The 26,092-nt window shown below is 35.8% G+C and overlaps 1 protein-coding gene across 1 annotated transcript in view; it reads right to left on the bottom strand.

Annotated features, from left to right (window-relative positions):
- Positions 1–1,267: 1,267 nt before the first annotated feature.
- The window catches only part of LOC149542740 (PHD finger family protein), a 65,501-nt gene continuing 40,676 nt past the window's right edge, over positions 1,268–26,092 (bottom strand). The window contains exons 15-17 of the mRNA XM_089797627.1: positions 22,781–22,840; positions 1,909–2,346; positions 1,268–1,820 (exon numbers count right to left, since the gene is read on the bottom strand). Of these exons, the coding sequence (XP_089653753.1) occupies positions 1,689–1,820; positions 1,909–2,346; positions 22,781–22,840 (630 nt within the window). The 3' untranslated portion in view covers positions 1,268–1,688. The remainder of the gene's footprint in view (positions 1,821–1,908; positions 2,347–22,780; positions 22,841–26,092) is intronic.

Genomic DNA, 26,092 nt, shown 5'->3' with positions numbered 1-26,092 from the left:
GGGATAATTAACACGTCGTTTCCTTTCTTCCATCATTAATTCTCAATCAACCCAAGCTAAAAGTGCAGAGCTCTCCACATTCAATAATTAATGTTTGTTCCAACAGAAATGGCAATGATAAATAGAATTATTTGATCTAAAATGTACTAAATATTATTATGACAAATTCCCCTTATTGATCCTGCGTTTCCATATTCCAGTGTGTATTTGGATTATTAATTTGTATGCTAATTTCCCTTGCCAATAAAACTGCTTTACAATCCCCAACACTACTGGATATGGACCTGCGAGTGTAACTGTTCTGTAGCATCTAGGTGCAAAGTTCTATCAGCCCCATATCTCAAGGATTAATTAATTAATCACCAGATTCGTTAAAAATCAAGACTCGAAGCTACTAAAATCTTTCATGGTATTGATAAAAATTAGACATCTACCTTGAACTTGGTGCACAATCCTCAAAAATCAAGACTTAAAGCTACTGAAACCTTTCATGGTATAGATAAAAATTAGACATCTACCTTGAACAGAGTAATCAGAAAACAAAAATTCGCTATGCCTGTAATCCTCAACACATTATTGGCTCATAAATCTGTAAAACTATTTTATTTCAAAGGCGTTATCTTTTACAAGACCAAGAAAAGACCATAAACTTCTTTTTTTCCAGGTTGTTCTTGAGCAGAAACCATGTAGCCCGTAATTTTTGTTCCCGGGAGAAACTATATGGACAGCTTAGTGCCAAATTTGGTTTTAGAAGAAGATACTTAATGGCAATCAAGGTGGGCAACAGCAAAAACACATGCTCAGTACCACTGACCATGAGTTGTCCAAATTAAGAATCGATGAGAAATGAAAATCATATATTTCAACCCCATCCCAGTTCCTTTTATTATACATTCATGTCCACCTACTTCCATCAGCTATACAAAAGTAAGCATCGCAATTATGAATTTACAAGACTTGTGAACAGAACATAAATGCGTGTTTGTATATATAAGCATAAACAAAAAGTCCATCTGTGGTCTTCAACAATGCACTCGCAGTCATGACTCACCTCTCAATAGCTTTGGTTTTGGCAAAACATTAAGCTAGTAAATTTAACTTGCTGAGAAAATTTCATATCCCTTGCTTGTGGGTATGTTTGAAGTGAACTACACAGAATTATATATTACAAGAATATCTACAACTTGCTAAAGTATGCCATCAATGTTTGTTGTTTACACGCATCTCAGCAAATGGTGAAGCATCATTTGAAAAATTACACGTGTAATTTACACAAAATGACACATTGGCTATTTCTTTTGAATTTCATTCTGTTAAAAATACAATATTGGAAGATGCAGATTCCTCACTGCATTTCCACTAGGCAGAAGCCCAGCAATGCGTATTAATTACAGAGGGAGATACTCTGTTCATTTGTACAACTTCATCCATGATATAGATACAATTCCCTATCAAAACTTCCTTAACCTCGAAGGCATCTCTACTCGCAGAGATGGATTGCTTTATTTTTTTATCCCATTCAGTGGCATTCTCTCCCTAAAAATCCAGATAATTGTACAAGCATGAATATGCCGACCATTAACCTAAAAATTTGAGTCGACAAAGCAAATCACAATTGAGACAGTGATTGAGAATACACATAAATGAGGACTTGTTCAATCATAATACAACCAGAATCTAGATAAAGATTATGAATCTTGTGGCCCAGCATTTTGAAGATCAAGAAGAGGAACATATGCATATCCCTTTGGTAACCGTCTATTTTGCATAGAGGCCTCCGTTGGTGTCATTACCATTTCTCTTTTAAGTGTCTCAGCAATCTGCTAAAGCATAGCACATAAACATCAGCACAAGCCAAATAAAAAGAAAATCAAATAGAGATAGTAAAAATTAATAACAATTCCTCACCTTCCTAGAATTCTTCGTCCTTCTTTCTGCATCTTCTCTATTGTCACCAGCACCTAATTGAGTTGAGTATGTAAATAGTTTCCTTGAACGTCCAGATTCCCCTACTAATGCAAAGGAATCTCCAGGATTTCTGTCACGAAAAATATCATCTGAGGTAATCATTGGATGATTTGATTCTGAGCGGCCTGGAGCAGCTTCTCTGACATGACCTGACCCAATATCTACATCATATCCATCAAATCGACGCTTTTCTAGACTGATATCTTTCCAAGATTTACTTGCATCAGTAAGTCCACGAAAAGATGTAATGGAACCCTGAGCAAAGTCAGCATGTGAGCTGAAATCTGGCAGCAGAAAAGAACTGTGAAAAACTGCAGAAAAGGCAACGCAATCCCTTTTGGAAGCAAGTATATTATGTGAGCAGTGAAGCACTTCGCGCTGCAAAAGAAATGTACAGGCATAATCATATTAGTAGAGATCAACACCAATTCTAAATTTATATTATAATTATGGTTTTCAGAACTTAATATGATAGCAATTGAGACAAATCTTCTTGTTTTATGTTTTGAAGAAAAACTGCAGAATTATAGAATGTAAAGCACAAGAATGATTTCAACAAGCCAAGTATAATGGCCACCAATTCACTAAATAATGAGCAGCGTTCATTTACTAGAATAAACAAAATGCACACCTATGCCCTAAATTTTCAGGAAAAAGCAGAATGTTATCGAACTGTAGACCACAAAATTATCACACCAGATTAAAAAAAATCACTTCCAATTTGCATGGCAATATGCATTCAGGTATCAATAATGCTACAACAATAGATCACTTGTTCAGACTCAAGGCCATAATCCTGATTTTACTACTGATTTTGGAAGCAGATGCACAGTCATGCACATGAAGTTGGTACAATAGACAGAGTTCTTGAATGGATAGGCTAATCCCTGACATAAAAAGCACTCTTAAACTGTAATGTCCCCTTTTTTAGCATTCATAGTATGATGTTGTCGTTAGCCTACTTCCCCACGGTCCCGTAGGCTAACCAGGACATTAAAGGGACTTAGAGGCCATTTGGCCTAGATAGTTTCAGTTGGAGGTCTTTCTGAGGGGTTTTGAGGCAACTTTGGGCATACTTACTATTTATAGTAAGTCATCTTGGGCATGGGCGGACATCCAGTGGCAACGATATGTCGATGGTAATTGTTTAAAATTGACAAAAAGACTTGTTTATCAATGATAAGATTTGTTATGCATTGATAAAGCTATTTTATAAAGTTAAATTTAAATATTTAACTTTATTAATGCATAGACTATAGTTGTGGGAAATATTTAAATTAGAAGAGTCCCCTTTATTTTCTAACAAATTGGAGACATAAGTTACATAGAGGGAGTTATGTTTTATCCCACATTGAGAAAACGAAGGATGGAGCTCTTGTGAGAACACTATAAAAGAAATGGAAGAGCTTCTTTTATGCAGGCTTGGAAATATCAAAGAAATTGGAAAATTTTCTGAAGATTATGTCTCAATAGTTTGGAGGACGAAATCCCTTCAAGCTGAAAATCTTGACGCCATTGAAAGATATGGTCTTGAGATTCAACATAGTAGCAGTCCGAAAAAGCGGAATAGAAAAAGCAAACTGAAAAAGCAGGTACGAAAAAGCAGTCCGAAAAAAGCGAAACCAAAAAAGCAGGCGGAAAAAGCGGATACGGAAAAGCAATCAAAAAAAGCAGAACCGAAAAAAACAGTTTGAAAAAAGCAAAGCAGAAGGGGCAGCATAGAAGGAAATTATTACAGCCATCTACAACCAGGTTCTTTTGTTACTATTGCTTTTTAGGGTGTTATAAGCTTTCAGCATTAAGTGTGCATTATACCAACATTATCATTTTGTAATCCATGTAAATGCCAAAGTCTTGGCCATATTTCATGAGCATTGTAATTTTCATTGCAATTAAGAAGATAATAGTTGCTGGTGTCATTTAAGCAATTTAATATCATTATTTATCAGCTAGTTAGTTTGCATACCAACTGTTTGTAAAAATGTCAGTTGGCTGTAGGTGTTCATTTCTCATGCTTATATCATATATATGCACTGAATATTGTCAAAATTAGTAGCACACTCATGTTAGGTCATTGTGTAGTCCATTGTAGTCTTCTAGCACAAGATTCTCATTGATGCAAATTGAAAAAAAAGTCATTTGAAGCTAGCTGAAATACTATATCAGTCATACGTCCCTTGCATGTGAATTGTTTGATGAAATTCTTTGAGCTTTCATCAGCATTTTTTAGAGCAGATTTGAGGAGGGCCATTACAGTGGTATCAGAGCTTGCTTGCAAAGTGTTTGACGAAATGTCAAACAACTGAAGTATAAAGATTTTTGGTGTTTGAAAAAGTTATAACCTATTGGGGTTATTACATAAACAGAAAGCTCTATATCAAATGAGGGTGGGACAAGATAATTTAAGTGGCATGTTCATGAGCTGGTCCTACACATTGTTCATAGAACCACTCCCATCAGATCAAATTTTTGATCTGCCCCTGTTTCCCTTTGTTAACACTTATGGCCCTTAAAACAGTTCAGATGGAACTGAAGAAGATTATCGGGGCCTTCTGTTGCAAAAGAGGAAAAGTGAAGAAAATATTTGCACTGATTGAGGAGGACTTCAAGTGCACAAAATATAAAACTGAAGGACTTGAAAAAAAAAATCCCTCCAAAATTTAGCAAATCCCTTGCAGCAAAAACCAGCTCTGTGACTTGATGATAAACAGATACACCTTTCATACAAAAACTTACGGAAAAATATTTTAATGGACTGAGTTCAAAATACAATTTCCTAAGAACCTAACTCACTAATGATCAAAAAACATACGAGGTCATCAAAGACAGAATTTCATGGGAGGTGACAACACAAAAAAAGTCTAGACGTAGAATCAGTCTGTAGAACACATTTTGTATTATAGCTCTCACAACTATAAAATGGTTAAGGTACCTTTTTAGATTGCCACCAAGAGATGTCACACTGGTGTATGAAATAGCCCTTGTAGAAGCCAAAGGATGATTATTTATTCCATTTACCTTATATGTTGTTCATATTCCTACCTCATTAAGTTTCTGGGGTTTGACCATGGTTGTGATAAATCAAATGTTACCAATCCATCTATTATATCACATATCTAGTAAGTAGTTCAATATCTTACTTGATTGTGACTAGCGATAGCATCATTGGCTCTTTTATATAAGATTAAAAACAGAAAATTAAAAAAAATAAAAACTACTTGAAGAATAATTCTCTGCAGGGAAACAGATATTTAAACTTTTACATTTTTAGGTCACCACCAACTACCAAGAGACAACACCTTGGCATATGAGATGCCTCTTCTAGAAGCCCACCAAATTGAAGACAAACCAGCTATTTAGCTTATATATTGTTCAAATTGTACATTGCTAAGTATCAGCCATTAAAACAAATGTCATAAATCAAAAGTTGCCAATCCATCTTTTCCATCACATATCTATGGAGTTGTTTGATAATTGACAACAATATGACCATCGCATTAGAATCAACAATTCTTCTTTTATACAATATAAATTAAAACTGAATCTAAGAGCTGCCAGCAACCATTAAGCATTGTCACAAAAAATGAACAAGAAACAAATATTAGTTATTGCAGCTACTCATCAAACATAATAAAATATTCTTAAAAAATACCTGCCCATCTAACCAAATGATCTGACTTGAGTACCTTTTAGGTAACAGTATTATGTAAGCCTCAAATCATAAACATTGTAGACATCTATACTGCCAACTGGAAGCCTAACTCAATTGGATTGGAATGACTCCATTCAGATACTTCGTGCATCCCATGATACAAAATGCTGGATATGGGCCCTCAAGAATTTGGATTTAAAAAAATCAAGTGGAATAACAAAAATTGGCATATCTATAGGCCTTTTTGTCAATCTCCATTAGTAAAGGTGATTCTGTTTCAGAAACCACCAAGTTTCAAATCCCAGCTAGGCCAGTGGATTTGCAGGCTCTGTGCTCCTGCTATGCCGTAGCACTTGATGGTTTGGACTGCTTATTTGTTACTTGTGGTCCTAACAGCTGGACCACTTGTTGCCCAGTTTGAGCCAAAGATCAGCTTGAAATCATTGCTTACAGAACAAAAAACACATTGACATGTCTATACAATTTTAGGCACTTTTTAATAGCATATATTGATTATGCTAAGATGATCTAATATACTCCACATGAAAATGTGGTCAGTTTAGAGCTGAGGAATAGGCTTGGATGTATATACTATAATGCTTTTAACAGATTTTAACAGATCTGATGCATTTTCATATGAAGAAAGACCATAATATGAACTTCAACACAGAGAAGCAGATATAAAAGCATATGGCCTACATAACACGATGTTAGAAGGGACTGGACTACAGATCAATGATTTGAAAGCATAATAACTCACATCTGGTACAGATGCCAAGCATCGTGTTACAAATAAAGGACATAAACAGTCCAAACAGGAAAATTACTTTATAAATATCAAATATGAACCAAGAGCTTGTGTATCATGATTCATCAAGAACTGAATTTTTGCCAATTATCTGAATGCCATGCAAAGTTATAATCCAAATATTTATCAAGTAATACCAAATTGAAATGTCAAGTGACCAAGGGTCAACACTCTAAATTGCTGAAATAAAGACATTTAGAAAGCAGGAGAAAATTACAGCAATGTGACAGTAAACTAACTAAACGATAGACTGAACAGTGAACGAATAGAAAGAATACTATGACAGAAAATAAAAGCACAAAAAGAATAAAAATACATACAGAATATAATATTATATTTTGTAGTAAGAGTTGTGATATATGGTACCAGATATGAACACCACGACAGTGTCTAATGTAAAAGACTGCAAACACTAAGCATGAGCATGGACTCCCTGTACTTCACCTAATCCAAAAAGGATCTGCCTTTAGTAGTTAATGGCACATTTTCAGCACAAAAACAACTGCTTTATCATTGAAAATGCTCACAACGGAGTGGGACATCCATTTGCTGGCATTGTATTTTGACAATTTCGAAGAATCGCTGGTTTCAGCAACCAATAAAACTGATGCAGTAGCATCCTGGGGTAGTCAGCAATTCTGTATGCAGGAGCTTTGTCCTCGGATTTGTGGCGTTATGCCTTAAGCAGTTGGGGATGTGTTTGAGGCATATGGGGGAATCTCATCCTAAGTGTGCATAATACTTGGAGCAATCATCTTAGAGTTAGAGCCGTTTCTGGTGGCTGCTGGTAACGTGTTCCTGATATACTAGCAGACTTTGGAGATTGCATTTGCAAGCTTCAATCAGAAAGAGTTGGTATGTGCACTCTTAGATTAGGATAGTTGGATGACATGTGGACCTATGCCTAAGGGCGCATACTCTTACTTGGTCTTATGAGTTAGTTATGCATTGTAAACTTGGGGCTTGTCCTAAGTATTTAGTTGTTTCATGTATTTAATGTTTGTTGCCAAGCTGACTTGTGGCTTGAGGGTGTATTTAATGTGAGTGTTTATTTAATATAACCTGCTAGGCCAACTTATGGCTCGGTTTAGTATAAGAAGAGGGTCTTGTGAAGTCTAGAGTCAATCATTCAGCCTGGAGTTCAGCATGGAGTAGCTGAGAGGAGCGAATTTTAGAAGAGCTAGTAGCTAAGTGTGGGCTTGGAAAAACAAGAAGGTTCCTTGGTGGTTTGCAAACACATATTTAGATTCTTCTTGTGATTTTCTACCCAATTGTAAGTCTGGGCTAGCTAGGTGTTTTTGGATCTTGCGATGTGTTGCACAACTGTTATTGTAATTGTTGATGTATTTGGCTATAACCCGAAAAGCCTTACAGCCAGGCATGTTGGATGTATATCTTATGATTCTGTTATGAGAATTGGCATTGTTTTGGATCTAAATCTCTGTGTTATTGTTTATATTCCGTTGTGTGGTTATTTGTTGAGGGCTAGGACATCTCTTTTGGGGATTCTTCTACTTTGCATTGCATCAAGTGGTATCAAAGCTTGTTGATCTTGTGGATTTGTTGCTTTGGGCTTTTGAAGATCATGAAAGATGCCCCCGAGAAGATTGGACCCTAGAGCAATTGCAGATCTTTTTGATGTTGTGGAGCCGAGAATTATAGAGAAAGTTAAAGTAGATTTCAGATCTGAGATGGAGCTGATAAAGAATGATACAGTCTCTAAGATTATGAGAGCTATAGCTGCCAGAGAATTTGGAGTTTCTGGATGTAGTGGTGAAGACAGAGTTGATTAGATGGAGAGACCTATGAAGACAAATTTGATCGGTTGGATAGATCTGGATCTCAATTAAAGTTGAAGCATAAAACAAATGTTTCTAATTCCTCTAATACTTTGAATTTTAAAGACCTAATTGATTGGATTGGTGAGCTGGAAGACTACTTTGAGTTAGAGGATATTGAAGATCCACTCAAAGTGAGATTGGCACAAACTAAGCTGAAAGGACACGCTGCTTTGTGGTGGAAAGAATTGCAAAGAGATAGAGACGAGGAAGGTGAAATAAAGATCACTAGATGGAGATTGATGGTGACTAAATTGAAGGCTTAGTTCATTACTCTTGCTTATGAACTTGAGTTGTTTAAGACATTGCAGAATATGAAGGCGAAGGATATGACCATGAAGGATTATACCGAGGAGTTTTTCAAGTTGACAATTCGGTCTGGACATAGAGAATTGTCTAAATAAAAGGTGGCTAGATGTATTAATGGTTTGAGATTCAATATTCAGAATGAGATTGGAATGTTGAATATTGATTCAGTTGAGGATGCTTATCAGTATGCTCTTAGGGTAGAAGAGAAGTTGACGAGAAGACATCAAGGTAATTCTCGAGGGAAGGAGAAACAAGTGAAGAATAAACAGATTATTGAGGATGAACCAAGACCTGTCGAGTAGAAGAGAAGATCAGGCAGAGGTGCATTTAAGGGTACTTGTTTCAAGTGTGGTAAAGGACATAGATCTTTTGAATGTTCCCAGAAGGTTGGTGATAGAAGAGTTGTTGTGGTACATGAGAATGTAGATTCAGTGAATGAGCTTGAGGTGGAGGAGAACTTGCTAGTTCGGCAAGTGTTGCTTGGTAATAAGATGTTGGTACCTTGTCACATGAAGAATTTGTTCAAGACTCGAAATCTGGAGGTAAATGTTGGAATTGATTGTGGATAGTGGAAGTACTAATAACCTAGTTGCCGCGGAGATGGTTCAGAAACTTGGTTTAAAGAGGGTGAGACATCCTTGTCCTTATAGGATTGGTTGGTTGCATGATGAACATGCTTTGGAAGTAAGGGAGCAGTGTCTAGTTAATTTTCAGATTGGGTAATATGTTGATCAAGTGTTGTGTGATATTGTGGAAATGAGTAGTTGTCACATATTACTTGGTAGACCTTGGCAGTATGATTGCAGAGCAATGCATTATTGTCAAGAAAGGTGTGTACTCTTATTTGATCTTATGAGTTAATTATGCATTGTAAACTTGGGGGTTGTCCTAAGTATTTAGTTATTTTATGTATTCAATATTTGTTGCCAAGCCGACTTGTGGCTTGAGGGTGTATTTAATGTGAGTGTTTATTTAATATAACTTGCTAGGCCAACTTATGGCTTGGTTTAGTATAAGTAGAGAGTCTTGTGACGTATTGTAATAACCCCAACCAGTTATAACTTCTCCAAACACCAAATTCTTTTATACTTCAATTGTTTGACATTTCGTCAAACACTTTGCAAGCAAGAGATATATTGCATATGTAAATTCTGATTACTTTTTAAATGCCAAACTTTAATGAATATGCTTCCAAAGAACACACCAAACAACTAACAATGAACATGCAATTGTTTTTGAATAACACTGATTACAAATTGTAAAATATGCATCTACATCAATAAGACATTAGGGCAACAAATTCTGATATAAATCAGATTACAATAGATTTTACAAACCCTACTAATGCCCTAAATATCTACTCTCAAACAATGCAAGACATAGAAGATAAAAACCTAGAATTGCTCCAAAAACATGAATTTTCCAGTAACAAATCACTATAGCAAGTTCTAACTTATTCCTTACTCCACAAAGCTGGCCCTAGGCCACAAATTTGGCACAATGAGAAGACTAATTTGTCTTCTCCAATAGTCGCAACCATTCGGAAGATATTTCACCACCTCAATTATGCAAATCAATGGGAGTGTTCGTTCCCAATGATCAATATAACAACTGCAAAAACCCTTGGCTCCACAAGCTATCCAGAACAGTAGATGGCAACACATTCGGTGTTCAACAATGAGGCTGCCCTCCCTATTTATTCTTTTCCTTCACCCTTCTAGAAGGAAATTAAATATTATTTAGTTGCACTCCCTTGAAGCTTCCCCAATTTCCAAGGCAATAATTAGTTGTACTTCTAGAAAATGCACTCTCTAGAAGCTTCCCCCCTTTCTAATACAATAATTAGTTGTGCTTCTAGAAAATTAAATTAATTTAATATAAAGTCACCTCTTAATTTTAATTTATTTAATGACTTTATAATAAATCAATTTAATCAATCTCTCCTTATTTCTCCACTTAGCTTTCGGAGAACATAAAAGCCAAGAACTCCACTGAGATGCTAAAAAGATGGGGACATTACACGTATAGAGTCAATCATTCAACCTAGAGTTCAATATGGAGTAGCTGAGAGGAGAGAATTTTAGCAGAGCTAGTCGCTAAGTGTGGGCTTTGGAAAAAAAGGTTACTTAGTGGCTTGCAAGCACAAGTTTAGATTCTTCTTAGGGCTTTCAACCAAATTGTGATTCTAGGCTAGCTAGGTGTTTGGATCTTGCGAGGTCTTGCAAAACAGTTATTATAATTGCTGATGTATCTGACCATAACACAGAAGACATTACAGCTGGGCATGTTGGATGTAAATCTTATGATTTTATTATGAGAATTGGTATTGTTTTGGATTTAAGTCTCTATGTTATTGTTTATATTTTTCTATGTGGTTATTTGCTGGGGGCTAGGACATCTCTTTTGGGAATTCCCCTGCCTTGCACTGCATCAAAAACATATTCACAGCAGCAAATTCATCATACACCATGGGGTATTTGCTTCAATTACAATGATCTATCATCTTAGAAAGTAGAGAGTGCAGTTCTTGTAGAGAATCCTTTGCTTTTAGAGATTGTCCTTGTAGCAGCAGCGGCAAGGAAAATGATTGTGTGAGCTGCTGGAGATAATAGGGAGTTGTTTTAGTCGTTTAAAGGCTTTGTCCATTAAGAAAAGGGGAAATTCTTTCATTGCAAGGCCATTTTGAAACACTAATTGGATGTAAGCTTTCATTTGATAGATTTTTCGCCCCAAAAGTTTCACCAGAATAAACATGCCTTCTGTAAACTCTTGTTTTGTGTCATCCTATTGCTGATTAACTAGTTAAGGAATACCCTTCTGGTTTAAAGAACTGGTAGCATGAATGCAGAAGTGTAGCATGAGTAGTTTGCAGGTCTGTGCCCGCAATGAGGTCAAGCGGAAAGAAAATATATCTTTGGATCCGCACATAGATTGGGAAGGGAAGAAGCATAACAAGAGAGGAACAAAATTGATGGTAAAGCAAGATTCCATAAGATGAAGGTTGACATGGCAATCCTACCTACTCAATCCATGGAGGCTGTGACAATCTCAATATACCCTTATGAAGAGATTGGAGAAAGGCCAGTGTATGACTAATTCCAATGAAAGATAGTCTTCAAAAAGTCAAAGAGCCTTCCAAGGAGACCATTGTTTCCAGCAAAGACTGAGTTTAAGATTCAACTATTCAAATAAGAAATTGATGCTAACAAAATTGATCATTGTTTGGCAAAACTGGAGGTATATTTTAGCATGCATTCTCTTCCCTTAGAAGAAAAGATTTCCTTTGCTAGGTTGAGAATGGCAAAGCATGCCTTGCCTCAGTTTGAAGGTCTCGTGTACTCCAAGGAACTAAAGAAACAAGTTACTGCAAGTTCTCGAAAACAATTTAAAGAGTTTAATCAAGAAGTGATTTTATGTCATTTGCCATGGGGAGTGAAAATGCATGGAAAGGTAATTCCTTAAGGAAAAGCAAGGTTAAGGTCCATAAGAATATAGTAGTGAATTCCTTAGGAGACCCAATCAGAAAGAAAGAGATGCATCATATGAAAAAACTCTAATGAATACACTGGTCTTAATAGACTTGGTTTTCTTTACAAACTTATGGATATAGATGAAGCACATACCTTTCTCACTACCATGAAGTAGATAGTGCTCCATCCTTTCCTACAGATAAGAGAGCTAATACCCAGGCCAAAAAGTAAAATCTACAAGGCTCAAGAAACAAATTGTACTTCATTGTGGCCATCATGGTGGGGATGGTTGTGTAAAGCCTTATCTTGGAAATGACACTCTGGAAAGAACCCTGACAAGTTAATATAGGCAAGAAAATCTCTATGCCCTCGTTCAATGAAGATACTCTAGTCATTGAAAAAGGTAAAAATATTGATGGTGATTCAGATAAGTATTATAGGCTTAATTACAATGCAAAGAAAGCAGGTAAGTTGTCCAGACAAAAGCATAATTTAGCATTATGATGCATATCAATGGTGTTAGGTTGATGTTCCTTTTGATTCATGCCCTCAAGATTAAACAGCGTTTGGTATATAAACAAGGGGTTAAACGGTTCAAAATCCCAAACCTCATTATCTGGGTTGGGTCAAAAAACGCATTAATACACTAGTTCAATGCAAAACCAATAGATGCATGTAGTCCTCTTGGGCAGTCCATACATGTATGAAAGAAAATCAGTATTCCATTGGAGGATTATAAAAATATCAGGTCATCAAGAATGGTAAATTTTTCACTTTGTATGCTTAATGGCGCAAAAGAGGCAATACCAATCAAGTTTTTCCATGTTCAAGCAAACTACTTTCTCACAATACTAACAATTAAAGACAGGTGGATCAAACTTGGTTTGTGGTTGTACTGTGGTACAAGGCAAGGTAGTTTGCTTGATCATGGAAAAACTTGATCCACCTGTCTTTAATTGTCAGTATTGTGAGAAAGTAGTTTGCTTGAACATGGAAAAACTTGTTAGTACAAGGCAAGGTGGCACATGCATCATCACAAACCTTAATCAATTGACTCTCTTCACTTTTGGGGCCAAAAGCTTCCTAAATAGACAAAAGTGTGATCTGAAAAGGATCCAATTCTGTACTCCATGGCTTGTTTTTCGAACTAGGAAAAAGAAATGAACACTGGAGAGTGATCAAAAATGGAATTGAGCATCGATGTGCAAGCTTAGATGTGAAAACAAATAATCATAAATTGAGTATTTTAAAAGCAGAAGTTTCGGCAGGCAGTGAAAAAAAAATCACCAAAATAATTTTGTCATTTACCATGGCAAAATCACCTTTTGTAAGATGCAGTGAGTTTGCTACAAATCATTCCTGGCATTCAATGATCTTCCAAATTCTCAAATCTCCCTCTTCCAAGCGCAATTGCTTAAGCCTTTTCAGCCTCTAGATGTATGTAATGTTTTTAAATCAAGAATAAATTAAATTTAACTTTATTTTGCAAAATGAAAATGGGTTTTCAATTGAGATGAGATTAAATTTACCTCGATTATGCAAAAATGAAAATGGGTTTTAATTTGAGATGAGATTTAATTTAATCTCAATTTTGCAAAATACGGATTGAGTTCAAATAGAAATTAATTAATTCATCCATTGAGGCATTGAATTTATCCAAATAGCATCGGTTTTAACAAGTGGGTAGTTTGCCTTGCAGGTTAAGGAATGATGGGATGCAACTTTTATATGGAGCCACAATTTTATAATAAAAGGAGGCGATTTTAATCGATAAACTGATTGAAATTTATTTATTTTCATCTCTAACCAAGTCTGCCTAGATTAATGGTCATGTCTCTTGGGGTTTTGTTGGCTATATAAAAGTAAGTTGTAAGTCAAAATTTCCCAAGTACTGGTCCAAATTCGAAATTGTAGCAAAAGCCAAAATTGAAGGAATCCGAGATAGTAGGAAGCCGAAATTGTGGGAATCAGAAATTTTATGAAACCAAAATAATAGGAACCCAGAAATCGTGGGAGGCCGGAATTGTAGGAAGCCAAAGATTGGGAGAGTCCAAGAGAGAAAAATTTTGCCATACAAATTACAAGTCAAATTCAATCAAAGGAATGGACTTCATACTTGCAAATCAAATTTGTGGGAGATATTGCAAACATTTGAAATTAGATTTGAAGCAATGAAGGAATGTGGGCAAATCCAAGGCATAACACACTTTGAAAATTTTAAAGAAGAATCTGAATTGAGAATTTTTAAATATGCACTGTGTTTATGACTAAATCATTTAACTTCAAAGTCTCCATTCGATTAGGTGAAATCAGATTTTAAAGGTGAACATTTTGCACTTTGAATATGTGCTCATTGAATATCTTTATTGAAAAATTTGACTCCTTAAGCATTAATCCATATGGTTTTAGATGTGAAATCCAGATTTTTGACAATATAATGTTGTTTTGCAAGGTTAAAAGGAGGATGAGTGTTGAAAGACGAGGCTGGATTGAAATTCATTTGTTGGAGAAACCTAGAAGATCAATGCAAGAGAAAGACTCTATGACATCCAAGGGAAAGAGCAAGAAATTCATCCAAGGAAGAAATCATGATGATGAAGCAACTAGAGAATATGAGTTGTCGCAAATAAGGCTTCTACAATGATCTTTTTCATCCTAAGGTGGCAGCTATTTTCTCAATTGACGAGAGTGTGCCAAGTGTCCTAATGGAAGAACATCATCATAATGTGATATAGAAAAAGGGATAAAGAAAAAAAATCCTTAGAGAGAACTCGGTGTAAATACAAGTTGTATCATCTTATTGATTCATTAAATAGTGACTTTGTCTACAGGTCTCTTCTACAAGCTTCTACCTCACCTCTCTTCTCATGGGTCCACAAAATATTGTCGTTTTTTACTACCCATTTGTTGGTGCATCTTATCTATTGTTAAGCCTAATCTATTTTCTTATTGGCCCATGAAGGCAATGAAATTTTCTAATTGGCCCACATGGCGCTGCTTAATTATAATTGGGTGGATATTTAATATTTGTAGCTTCAGTTATGGAAACCTGAGCTTATGTGGATTAACCTTGGCCCTTGATTCAAATCAATATTGGTCATTCCTTATAATTGAGCCCCCTGTATAAAGGCATGCTCACATCATTTATAAGGGAGTTATGTTGGTGAATTGTTGTCAAAGTACTACCAAAATTGTATTTTATTCAATGTTGGCCTTCACGGTGGATAGATATGATCATTTTTGGAGTATTGCATGGTTCTTTGCATCTCTCACTTAGATTAAGATATCATTTCATGTTAAGTAGAAGTAGATGTAGATGAATGGAAGATATTGTTGAATGGAGATCAATGGTGAAGCTAGTGCCCATATCTTTTGGTATTTGTTGATTGTAAGCAACTGTGCAAGGTTAGTTTGGGCCTGAATTTCAAAGTGTTTTAACTTTTACTGAAGATGTTCATTTAGATTGTGTTGAAGTATTTTTAGCCGTGAGAGAGTTTATTCTTACCTGCAATGGACATCTTATTTCTTTTGGTGATGGAACAGTTGTATTATCACTGCCAGCATATTTTCCATCATGTCATTAACTCATTCAGAGGTACTCGCTCTTGATGACTTGGATGTCTAAAAGCTGAAATGGCAACCATTGGTAACTATCAAGAACTGTTATCAATTATGGAGTAATAGCATCATCGTGTTTTAAGACAGCGGCTCAATGGCATGGATTGTAACACAAAACGAGTTATATGGAGACGGAATGTATTTGTTATTGTGTGGAAGATAGAACATCACAGGTTGTAACTGTTGTCATAACTCTTTGTCTACCTTTTGCTTTTCTTGTCTTTTGAGGCTATATCTTGTATCATGGGTGTGGTGCGTGTTGCTTCTTTGAGCAGAAGTTAATGTGACATTATTGTCTCTGCAAAAGCCTTTATTGGATCTGCTTCAGATATTAGAATGCCCATCTTCTTGATATATCGGTGTGTTTGTTCAGACATTAGAGAAGTTTTTATTTGAAGTATTTGGTTGAGATAGCTGTTGATGCTACCATATAGTGTTGCTCATATAAGGAATTTTAAGCAGGCTATGCTTAAGCTGTTATAAGGGTTCAATTGTTGATTGTTAAGTGTTAACAATCCCGGGAAGATTATTTCAGTTCGGATTAGCTTGAGAGCTTTGTATTCAGATTTGTGAAAACTCAATAAAGGATATATTTTAAGTCTGGCTGGGTTATTTTTTCCTCGAGTAGGAGGATTTTCCCATGATGAATTTGTGTCCGGTTATCTTGTGCTTCTATGTTAAGGTTCTGATTATTGCATTTATGATATTCTGGTCCAAAACATTAACATGGTATCAAAGTGAATTTAAGGAAATGGTCAAAACCAGAATAGAACATTTGGATTCTAGAAGAATCGTGATGTCTAATGGGTGTCATATGCTGTTCAAAATGAGGGATTCATATGAGAATGTGCGGCTGAAGTGCCTTAAAGGCTGTGGTGGTGTTCAAATTTTTCACTCTGCCTGCACTATAATTTTATGATGGCAAAAGATCTTTGCTGCATTGTGCGGAAATTTAGACAATAAAGAGGTAAGTATTTTGCGATTATATCTTCGAATACAGATCACAAATTTGATATAGTTATTATTAATTCATGTAATTTCACTAGGAATAGTGTATGTTTTTAGCATTGATCTGGATATGTCTCTTCATGATAGGTTGATTCTTATGAATCTCTCTTGGTTGCAGCACGAATCAAGAAGCAAAGGAATGATCAGATATTTCATGCAAAGTCGTGCAGGTTGAAGAAATGATCAAACATGAGGAATCTATTTGCAGTCATGGGACTGGGTTGATGGCACTTAATTCACTAAAGAGGGAGAACATATAAAATTGTATTTGCATTCAAAGGAAAAAAAATATTAGAGGGAGCTTTTGTGGCAGAGGGAGAGTGTTAAGTCCTTTGCAGAGGATCAGCAAACTCCTGTAGCAATGTGACTACAAAAGCTCCTTGTTGATCAAACATTAGAGTCAATTAATTAATTGTGATAGTCAAAGCTGCGAGCATGTTGTCCTGGCTGAGAGGGAATCTCAACGTTCAAATGATCTTTTTATGTGCTTTAATGAGTTCTTCTCTGTGAAGGAGAATTAGAAGTTCAAGGTGCAATCCCTTGTTAATGAGTTGTCTGCGAAGGAGAAGTTCGAGGTGAAATCTCTTGTTAATGAGTTCTCTCCAAGAGAAGTTTAGGGTGAAATCCATTGCTAATGAGTTCTTCTCTGCGAGAGAAGTTCAAGGTACAGTACCTTGTCAATGCATTCTTCTTTGCAAAAGAAGTTTGAGGTGAAAGTCCTCGTTCCACCCTCTAGGAGTAGCTATGGTGGATCCAATCTCTGGGAGTAGCATTGGTGAAAGTCATGTGAGACATCATAACAGTTTTTTGTGTTTTCACACTCTAGGAGTAGCCATGGTGAATGTCATAGTGAGGTGACAATATTATGTTGAGAAAATCTGTGATAAGATTTTTGTTACTGACATTTTCTGTTGCAATTTCTTATGTTTGTCATGTTAACAGAATCTCTCTCTTGCTAAGAGAGAGTGTTGAAGTTTTTATAGCTGCAAGATAGTTTATTCTTACCTGCAATGGACATCCTATTTCTTTTGTTGATACAACAGCTGTATTATCACTGCCAGCATATTTTCTATCATGTCATTAACTCATTTAGAGGTACTCGCTCTTGGTGACTTGGATGTCTAGAAGCTGAAATGGCAATGATTGGTAACTGTCACTGACCATTATGGAGTAATAGCATCATCATGTATTAAGACAGAACAGCTCAATGGCACAGGTTATAACAAGACACGAGTTATATTAACACAAAATGTATTTGTCATCGTGTGGAAGATGGAACGTCACGGGTTGTAACTGCTGTTGTAACTCTTTGTCTACCTTTCACTTTTCTTGTTTTCAAGATATATCTTGTATCATGGGTGAGGTGTGTGTTGCTTATTTAGGCTGATGTTAATGTGATATTATTGTCTCTGCAAAAGCCTTTATTGGGTCTGCTTCAGATATTACGATGTCTGTCTTCTCGATATATTTGTGTGTATGTTCACACATTAGAAATGTCTTTATTTGAGGTATTTGGTTGAGATAGTTGTTGATGCTACCATATGGAGTTGTTAATATGAGGAATGTTAAAGCAGGTTATGCTCAAGCTGTTATAAGGCCTCGATTGTTGATTGTTTAGTGTTAAAAATCCCAGAAAGATTATTTCAGTTCTGATTAAGCCTGAGAGCTTTGTATCCAGATTTCAAAAACTCAATAAAAGATATATTTTGAGTGTGGCTGGGTTTTTTTCCTTCGAATAGGAGGCTTTTCCCAAGATAAATATGTGTCTGGCTATCTCGTGCTTTGATGTTAAAGGTTCTGATTATTGCATTTATAATATTCTTGTCCAAAACATTAACAGATTGCACCTTCATAGGGTATTTGGATGAATATAGACAATGTGAAAGATTCTTGGATCCTTAGAAGATAACACCCTCCTATGCCTAGTTGATACAGCGAAGCAAGGATTGGTTGGAGGCTCATCCCATCATCAGCATTATCCTACATTCTTTATTTGCTTTGCAAGTTATTAGGTTAGAAGTGACTGAACAAGAATGAATAGCAAAGTCCCTTTGTGATAACCAACATACCACACCAAAAAACTAAGTCAAAGTCTATGATTAAGAAGGAACTCACACCCATACCCTTGGGATGCATACCGGGTAATGTAATGTACCCAAGTACCGGGCACTCAGTAGGTAATTGGTACTGGTAATTTTTCCCAAATTGGGTTTCCATGTTAAAATTATCATGTCATACTTGTGTGGATATTATGTGAGATGTTTTAATGTTAATGTTTTATATTCTGCAAAGTTTGTTACTATTAGGATAGTTGACTGCAAGTTTTATGTTGCTGATTATTTTCTACAGAGTCCGGGCTAGAAAATGCATAGATCTGAAGTAATTGAAGTGATTAAAAGTTGAATTGGTACATATATACCCGAGGATAACTGATTCAGCCCCCCTCAGTTATTCTAGAATATTCTAAGAGAATCAATATGCTAGAATCCTTTACCATTTGTCTCCCTGATTTTGGAGTAAGTCTACTAAAACTTTCCATCAATTACTCTTTTATAAGTCTACTAAAACTTTCCATCAATTACTCTTTTATCCCTTCTCTTATAACAAAGTCCTCTTTATCAGGTTGCTCTATGTTCATCTTTTTGCACTTTGCTTCAAAATTTGACATACTCGACCTCTATAAAAGTTGAATTTCTTGTAGGCTTACTCTATTACAGGATCCATCTCTTTCCCCTTTAAATCCTCTACTATAAGATCCATTTCTGGCATTAGGGGCTCCTGTGACATCCCTTCCTCCAACTCTACAGTTGTTACCAGAATATCATCATGACCTCCCATCTGCTTCAAATGTTTAGCCATTTCATTCTCATTATCAAAATGCATGGGGGTCTAGGATGGTGAATATTCCTCAACCTTTGATGATGTTCATTCCTCCAATTTTTGCTTCTTTGTAGAGGGCTTAGTGATAAGGCTCTCAAAGTATTGTCTCTTATAGACTGGGGCAAGTATCTATGTTCATCACAATGGCATACCTAGTTTTCCCCTAGAGAGTGTATCTTCCTGGGTTCATTTTAAATACATTCGAGAGCCTTTTCATCACCTCATTGGCCTTATTTGGATATGTATTTATTAAGGCATTCTTTTTCTCATTCAAAACTTGAATAATCTCAGCAAAATGCGTCATCAACTTATTGAATTTATCATCCCATAATTACCTCAAGCATTGTCAGTGACATGGACAACAGGTTTATGAGTCACTTCTGGCAGGAGTTGTTCAGATTGTGTAGGACAAAGCTCAGTCTGAGCACTAGCTACCACCCCCAGACAGATGGTCAGACAATGATAGTGAACAAAGGACCTTGATTTACATTTCTACTTTTTGTTTCAGTTTTTAGTTTGCATATTAGCTTGATGTTTATCAAGCTTACCTCAATATGTAATCAGTTTGAAGCTCTCATCCAATACCGATTAATAGTAAACTTTATCACTGTTCCAGTTAGAAGTTTATCATTCGATATGTCATTGTTATATGTTTTATGATCTTTTTGTTCATGTTTAAAGTTTCCCATCTATGTTTTGCATCCAAACATTTAGCATACATAACTAATTTATTCTTACAAACATATTGCAAATCTGAAACTGAAAACAAATACATTACATCTGCAAACTTCATCACTGTTCTTGCGTTCAAAACTCATTGTCATGACTCATATTTTCAGATTTTCTATGAAGTAATAAATTATGATAATAAAAATGATGTACCCAAGTACCCCTGTCCTCTACTTTGAAAAATAGCCATATCTGTACCCATACGTGAAGTACCAAGTACCCCCATCCCCATACAACCTAAAGGGAACCGAGGGACCTACAATTGGGGATGGCAACTAGTGGCCTTAAACACCACACGAACCTTTATGGCATGTGCCATCTTCATTAGTTTTCACTCAAATAAACTATATTATGTATTTAGCACTTTTCAATTTATGATTTTATTTTATTTTTGGAGCATGGGAGCGGGGGTTCTTTCGGGTGTATCCCCAGGGAACTTAGAGCAGAGCGAGTGAACCCCAGGGCACCTAAAACCTAGACCTGAACTGAACAGGTATAAGTACCAGACGGGTGCTGTCAAACCTGCAATATAGAAAGGGATATTAAAATTACATTACTAGGGACTAGACTCTTGTTCATGATCACAGAAATACTAACGTAGAAAGTCCACTCACCTTATTCAGTTCCTTTCATGCCATGTCCATAACATGGAATATAGAGTAAACCTAAGCGACGAGACACAATAAAAACTGGTATGCCCCCACCTCAACTTGCTGTCTTGCTGATTTTGGCAATGAAACTCACTACTCATTGAAAACTGTAATGTCCCATTTCTTGAAATTAGCAAGTCAGACAAAACTTTAAAAAGTGTAAAGGTACATTGCCAAAAAAAAACTGGCTTAAAACACAATCAAAATTGAAAAAACAAAAAAAAAAGATCACTTGGATCTCAAAAGAACTAAAGTGGCATTTTTTTCTTTGTTTGACTTACTTATCACACTTATGCTCATTCAAATACCTAATATTTTATTTTTTCAATGTTTTTATCTGAAAGAGCCTGTTTGGGTGCCAGGAGCTTTATGGTTTGTCCCATGTGATGTTCATAGTCCATTACCATCACTTGATAGAACAGAATGGAACAGGACAAAAAGAAATGCAGTAAATATGTCCAGAGCAATTTTAAATTTTAATCTTAAACTCTGAATTGCCTTAATGAAATTCCAACTTTTTAGTTTTACTGTTGAAATCAAGTTTAGATTTCTGTTCTTCTTTTCCTAATTCTAAGAGTTCCCTTATTGGCAAGCATTTTGGATACGTTTTTTATGGTATGACTCAAGTCCAATACCACTATAAAGAGGAGCCTATCAGGATTAACAATTGAACTATTATGACTGGTGAACAGCTTGAAAGGAGAAGTATGGTGCTACTGAATTTCCCAGTCTTCTTGTCAGATGGGAAGTTTTTTCCGAATCAACTGATGCCTTCGAGAAGATTAAAAATGCCAATTATTTATATGTTGTTATCAAATTAAAAACAATGCTGAATGAGGAGGATATCAAGTAATAACTCACTGACAATGCAGCAAACTGTGCCGATGCTCTAGTTAGACTACTAATAGACAAGCACACTATACAGGATAATACAACTGCATTGATCAGATAGTACAGGATACCCACAAACTGATTGGTGGTCCAAATGTTTGTTGACCATAGACATAACATATTCAATTATTCCACAACCAGACATGGATCCTCTATTTGATTAGAGAGTTTGCCAACCTGCGGTCGCACCCATTTTATAACCATATTCAACACCTTGCAGTCCTCACTATCTGAGAAATGTAAACAGCCTACATACCTAAGGATGACTGTCGAGGCTCAAACTGTAAAACAGATGGTCAATGACATGCAAATTTGGGTTCTAGCTGAAGAGCTTGTAAATGTAGCTCTTTATAATTCTTTCTTAGCTTTTCATTACTTCAGTTTTTTTTCTCAGCTCAAATGTATGATATTTTTATAGCTCACTCAGCCATTTGTTATTCTTATTTGTGTGGTTCAAGTAAAAAGCTTGCAACAAGGCTATATCTTTAAGAGCATGTTCAGAAAAAAGGGCACATTGGAGGCTTATATGGAACTGTGCTATATGGAACAGTTTATGATCCTCGCCAGCTAGTTCCTCAAGAACTATTGGTTGACAAGGTCGTTATGAGCACAACTCTAAGAAGCATCTATATGTCATTTAAGACATCCTGATAAGCCGTTAGTGTTAATCTTTTAAGTGATTCTTCATATAATTGACAACTTGTATGTACTCGAAATTTCTATGGTGTTATATGATCCTTGCCATATGCTCATGTCAAAAAATTCAAGAAGGTGCCATAGATATTAACTTTAAGAGTAATTAAAGGATACATTAGAGCTAACATAGCTGCAACTCAAAAAATATATCTTTTTCATCAAAGACTGTCAGAAATAAATGTGTAATACTATAACTAAAACCCATTTTTTTCCTATAGGTGTATCAAAGGCACAAGATTAACTAAGAAACTTTAAAAACTAACCTTCAACTTTTCTCTTCTAACAGTGCGTTCACAAATAAGTCGTGCACGTTCTAATTGAACCTGGCAAAAGGAATTCATAAAGTCAAACACTAAGAAATTACAATAGTGAAGAATCAATGTTCCTTATTAAGAAGAATCAGCAGCAGATAGCCACAATGTAAGATGATATCTAGCATCAAACATGAAAATTCAAGATATTTTAATCAAAGAGATATCCTGATTGCAAAAATAAAGATATAACAGCTGAGAGAGGAAATATATTGGATAGCAGATCAGTGGAAAGCGCCAACACATGACATCATGATTGCAAAAATAAAGATATAACCTGAAAATAGAAGATCTTAGCAGAAAAGCACAGTTACAGAACCTGAAACAATAAAGAAACCTGATGACAAGAAATAACTGGGTAAGCAAAAGAGACAACAAGAAAACAGTAGTCCAAAGCAGCATCAAATTGGACGGAGGACTCGAGGGCAGATGACAACAGGAAAAAAGACCAAATCAGAAACCAAAGAAATAAGGTCAACGTCTAATAATATTGAACTAGTCCAATCAATTACTGTGCCAGAGGGCATGGGATTGAATGTCATGTCCAAGTCAACCAATGGAACAAAGGTTTGATGTTAATTGCAAAGCAATAAAAAATAAAATAATTAGAGAATAAGGTTAGTAACAAGGTTAGTCAAATCAATTAAAAAACAAACATTAAAGAATAGTTGTTAGTCAGATATTCCAAAGGAAAGGCTGAATTGGAGTGGCACAAACCAAAGGTAAGATTTCAGAATGGTGATAATGGAATATAAGTTAAAAAGGAGATTGAAAAAGATCACAAAGAAAAATAGAACAGGGAAGGAAACAATGTGGATTTCTATGTGATCCTGAATAATTCTGTGTACTTCTATTATGGCTTGTGCATATATGTGAGTGATTTGGACTAAGATGATTTTAACCCTTGATATTTTGAACCACCATCCTTTATTCTGCTCATTTTTATTTTGCTTTCATTGACACTTATGGAATTTCAAATGTGGCTTTAACAATCATCAACTGTAACCTAAGGCTCTCAGTGGCATAAGAGAATCTATCAAACGATCCAATGTATCCATCATTGACTTTAGTTTTCAGAAAAGGTGTGTATAATTGTAAGCAGGAAACAAGGACACCAAAGCAAGCATCCTGAGATCCACATGAGAGAGATATGTAAAACATTGTGTAGCTATAAGGCCTTGATTGATCTGGTAATGCCACAACCATTCTGGAGATTGAAGCTCCAGTGTCATGGTAGGTACATCCAGCCAACTGAGATGGTGCTAGGTCTGGTGGCCCCATTTGCCTAATGATTTGTCAGAGCTTGCCCATGTGGTCTGAACTGAATTTGAAGCATTTCTTATTTTTGCCTAAGTTTTTTTTTTGTTTAGCTTAAGATAGTGTACTTAGATGGTTTTGTAGTCCTGAACTCCTCGTTGTGTGTTGTCAAACCTTGAGTCAGACTGTATGTGACTGTCTTGGAGATATAGAGAAAAAATGAAGAAAGATAGAAGCTATTATCTAAATGTGTGTGTTTATCTCAATGTGATCAGCTTCCAAAGGTCGCACATTTGCTAATCTTATAACCCCCTAAGGAACAGGATACTTGGCTGAACCATACACTTTGCCTGGCAAAAAGGAGTAATTGGCAGTAGCGCATGAGAAGATAGTTGGTGGCATCATATAAATAAGACTGTCTATTCACTGGTAGTTAATGAATCTCATGTAAAATTTGGTAACAAACAGGCTTCTAAGTTATTGAATCTTATGTAAATTTTTGTTTGCAGGATGTGGGATGACAAGATAATAGCAGGCATAATTAATCCTCATCCACTCTAATGCAGTATTTTCCTATCAGGGAAACCTCACAATACAAGTTAACCAAGTTCGGTTATTGCATCTGGATATGGATTTTGCATCTGATTGCTCCAAATTGGTAATGGTCTTCATATTGGATTCTGTATTAGCTTAATGGTGGTCATCAGGTTCAAAGTGCATAAATCAGTCAACAAAATATTCCTATGCCCTGTGTTAGATCAGTAGGATATCTGTGTGCAATAAATGGATCCCACCAGCCTTTGTCTTAATGATTTGCAAATGACCAGATCAGGGGGCTACTAATGTGTCTAGCCCCAACCTCACAAGAACATTCATGGGAATCATGTTATCAGTATCAGCTCTCATCATGTAGCACAGTAAGCCATATTGGATGTCCTTGAAGGATGTTTTGTTGCCATAACCCATGATCTTTAGGACCACCAGTCATCACAAATTTGTTTATCTTGAAATCATTAGAATGATGCTGTGTGAATTGAAAGTAATCCCCACCAATTCCCTTAGATGTTCTAGAGAAGTTTAAAAGAGTGCTATTGGATATCTTCCACGCTAGCATAAACTGTCAGGTTGTCCAAGGTTAAGCAGATCAGTGGTATCAAATGGACAATGTGGACACAGAGGGGTCAGCCAACTCAAGATTGCATGATCCATCCATTTTTGGAAGAAGCAAAGTGATATTGTGGCCATCTGCAAAAGCAAACAGAGCATTGAAGACGTCTACCCCGTAAGCATCACGAGTTTAATGCAGTGAACAAGGTTGTCCATGACACTACCAACCAAACCAGATTAACAAGGCATCTGTTAAGTGCAATGGTAGTACACAGGACTATTACGATAATAGATAATCGTCTATTATTAGTTAATGGTAATCTATTTGTAAACTATTGTAAATATTAGAATGTTTCTAATATTTTGTTAGCTTTAGTTAGCTGTAGCATTTTTAGCTTTCTTTCAGCTAGAATAGAATGTTTCTATTCTTCACAATCATTTCCTAAGGAAACATCATTCCATTCTTTTGTATATAATGACCTCTCGGTCTCTGTTAATAACAAGCATGTATTTTACCAATTACTTCGTAATAATGACAATGCAATGACTGAATAAAAACCTGATGACCAGTTGAAGATGTAACTAAAAGAAAACTTTGCTCTGAATTTTTTTGTGTTTTTCCAATAATTTGCAAGACGTGCTGCAACATCCTACATTTAAATCACTCTTCAAATTATCCTTCTGTTTGATCCCTACAGCCGAGAGAGCAAGGCTTCATAAAGGATAGCTTAATAACTACTAACTAAGGGTGTCCATTCTTACACTATTATCCCCTGTACACTAACCAAGTCCAATCTCTTCTGCACACCAGTTACCAAAAGAATCATTTTTAGATGCGAGGATTGGAGCTTAAAATTGGAAAGAGTGGCAGTGAGTTTAAATGAATAAATTGTCAAAAGA

Source organism: Cupressus sempervirens, chromosome 8 (genome assembly GCF_028749045.1).
Source record: "Cupressus sempervirens isolate cs-2001-9-10 chromosome 8, ASM2874904v1, whole genome shotgun sequence".
Lineage (NCBI taxonomy): Eukaryota > Viridiplantae > Streptophyta > Pinopsida > Cupressales > Cupressaceae > Cupressus > Cupressus sempervirens.
The sequence above is the reverse complement of the archived record's forward strand: the minus strand, read 5'-3'. Positions and strand labels throughout refer to the sequence as shown.